At 35.6% G+C, this 1869-nt stretch overlaps 1 protein-coding gene across 1 annotated transcript in view; it reads left to right on the forward strand.

The window, feature by feature from the left end:
- Positions 1–286: 286 nt before the first annotated feature.
- LOC125857207 (plasmodesmata-located protein 6-like) overlaps positions 287–1869 on the forward strand; it is a 4155-nt gene continuing 2572 nt past the window's right edge. The window contains exon 1 of the mRNA XM_049536903.1: positions 287–1167. Within this exon, the coding sequence (XP_049392860.1) occupies positions 429–1167 (739 nt within the window). The 5' untranslated portion in view covers positions 287–428. The remainder of the gene's footprint in view (positions 1168–1869) is intronic.

A 1869-nucleotide genomic window follows, 5' to 3' on the forward strand; every position in this document is an offset into this window, starting at 1 on the left:
TCACTCATTCTTCGCTTAGTTAATTCCGCTTTGAAGTCATCCCCGATTATGTCATTATTATAGGAATATGAAAGTTCGAGAAAAAGAAAGATTAACTAGTAATTCTATATCGAAAAAAATATATAAAAGAATTTCTAAAAGGACATCTAATCTTAAACTACTACTAAACTTATCCCCCACCACTTTTTTCTCTCTCTCTTATTTTTCATAAACTCTAATTATAATAGTCATCCTATATATATAGATCCATGGTCCATATCCCATACCCCCTTTAACTTTTATTACATAATAATACTTCTTGAGTTCACCATTTTCTCACGTAAATCTCCACCAAACAACCCTACCCCCACCCTCACGCAATTTCCATACAAAAAAATATATTGAACATTAGTCCCCATTACCTCAAAGAACAAGAAGACCAAAAAAAAATGAAATTTTGTAGTAAAAAAAATTCTCTTCATGTTCTTCTTGTTTACTACATGATAATTATATTCTTATATTTCGTTCACCGATCAAATGCTTCGTCGATACAATCTTTCGTATACGGTGGATGTACACAACAAAAATATAATCCGGGCACGGTTTACGAGTCGAATGTCAACTCGCTACTCACTTCCTTAGTCAACTCAGCATCAATGTCAAATTTCAACAATTTCAAGATTTCCATGCCCGGTTCCACTCAATACGATGTCGTATACGGTCTCTTTCAGTGCCGCGGTGACTTAGACAGTTCTGATTGTCACAACTGTGTCGCCGCGGCATTGACTCAGCTTGGAACGCTCTGCCCCGTCTCGTGTGGCGGAGCGTTGCAGCTGGACGGGTGTTTTATAAAGTACGATAATGTTTCGTTTCTTGGGATTGAAGACAAAGGAATTGTCACACATAAATGTGGACCATCCATTATGGATGATTCGGATATGATGACCCGAAACGACGGCGTTTTGACGTATTTATCATCTGTGGGTCAATATTTTCGGGTTGTCGGGTCAGGGAAAATACACGGTGTAGCGCAGTGTACGCAAGATTTGAGTATGAGTGAGTGTGATGATTGTTTATCGGAGGCGATCAGACGGTTGAAAAGCGAGTGTGGGTCCTCACCTTGGGGAGATATGTTTTTATCCAAATGCTACGCGCGGTTCTCGGAGCGTGGATTCACGTCTAAAAGTGGTAAGCAGCTCCGCCATTATAATTGGTGGTGCATGAGTTATATCTTTATGTTTATTTGGTTTTTGTTAGTAAAAATGTGATGAATTTATATTGTCTCTAAGTACTTTAATGAATTTTCTTTTCCTAACTTTTACTGGAGTTGATGATCTATCGAAATTCTTTACTAGATAGAGATAAAGTTATGTACACAGTGTACATCATTTTAATCTGACTCTACTTATGAGATTACAGATATTACGGTGTTATTGTAACTTCTCTATGGTAAACGGTAAATTTAAGTTATGTGAGGTTTTCATACATGATTAGGAGAAATATGTAAAATTGATTTTAAGTCTATGGTAAGTGAGATGAAGTTTGATACTTAGATTTGACATAATTTTGCTTGATATACTAATAATTGACTGGTTAAATATTGATCAGATAAATAAAATGAAAAATTTAAAGTAAAATTGTTATTGAATATATGAAAGAGTATCTATTCAACTGTTTATGTATAACTAAGAAATTAATTCAATTAAATTTTCTTGCATGAACCTAGCTATGCGCCTCCGCCTATGGATAAATGGTTTTCTTATTCTTTTATTTTCTTGAGATGGGGTAATTATGATATAGGTGTAATTAATTAGGTGATTAATCCAACTCTAATTAAATAAAAGGTAGATGGTAGGTTACTAGAAGGGGAGGGGGCGGGGGGGGGGGGGG

This window comes from Solanum stenotomum, chromosome 2, assembly GCF_019186545.1.
Source record: "Solanum stenotomum isolate F172 chromosome 2, ASM1918654v1, whole genome shotgun sequence".
Lineage (NCBI taxonomy): Eukaryota > Viridiplantae > Streptophyta > Magnoliopsida > Solanales > Solanaceae > Solanum > Solanum stenotomum.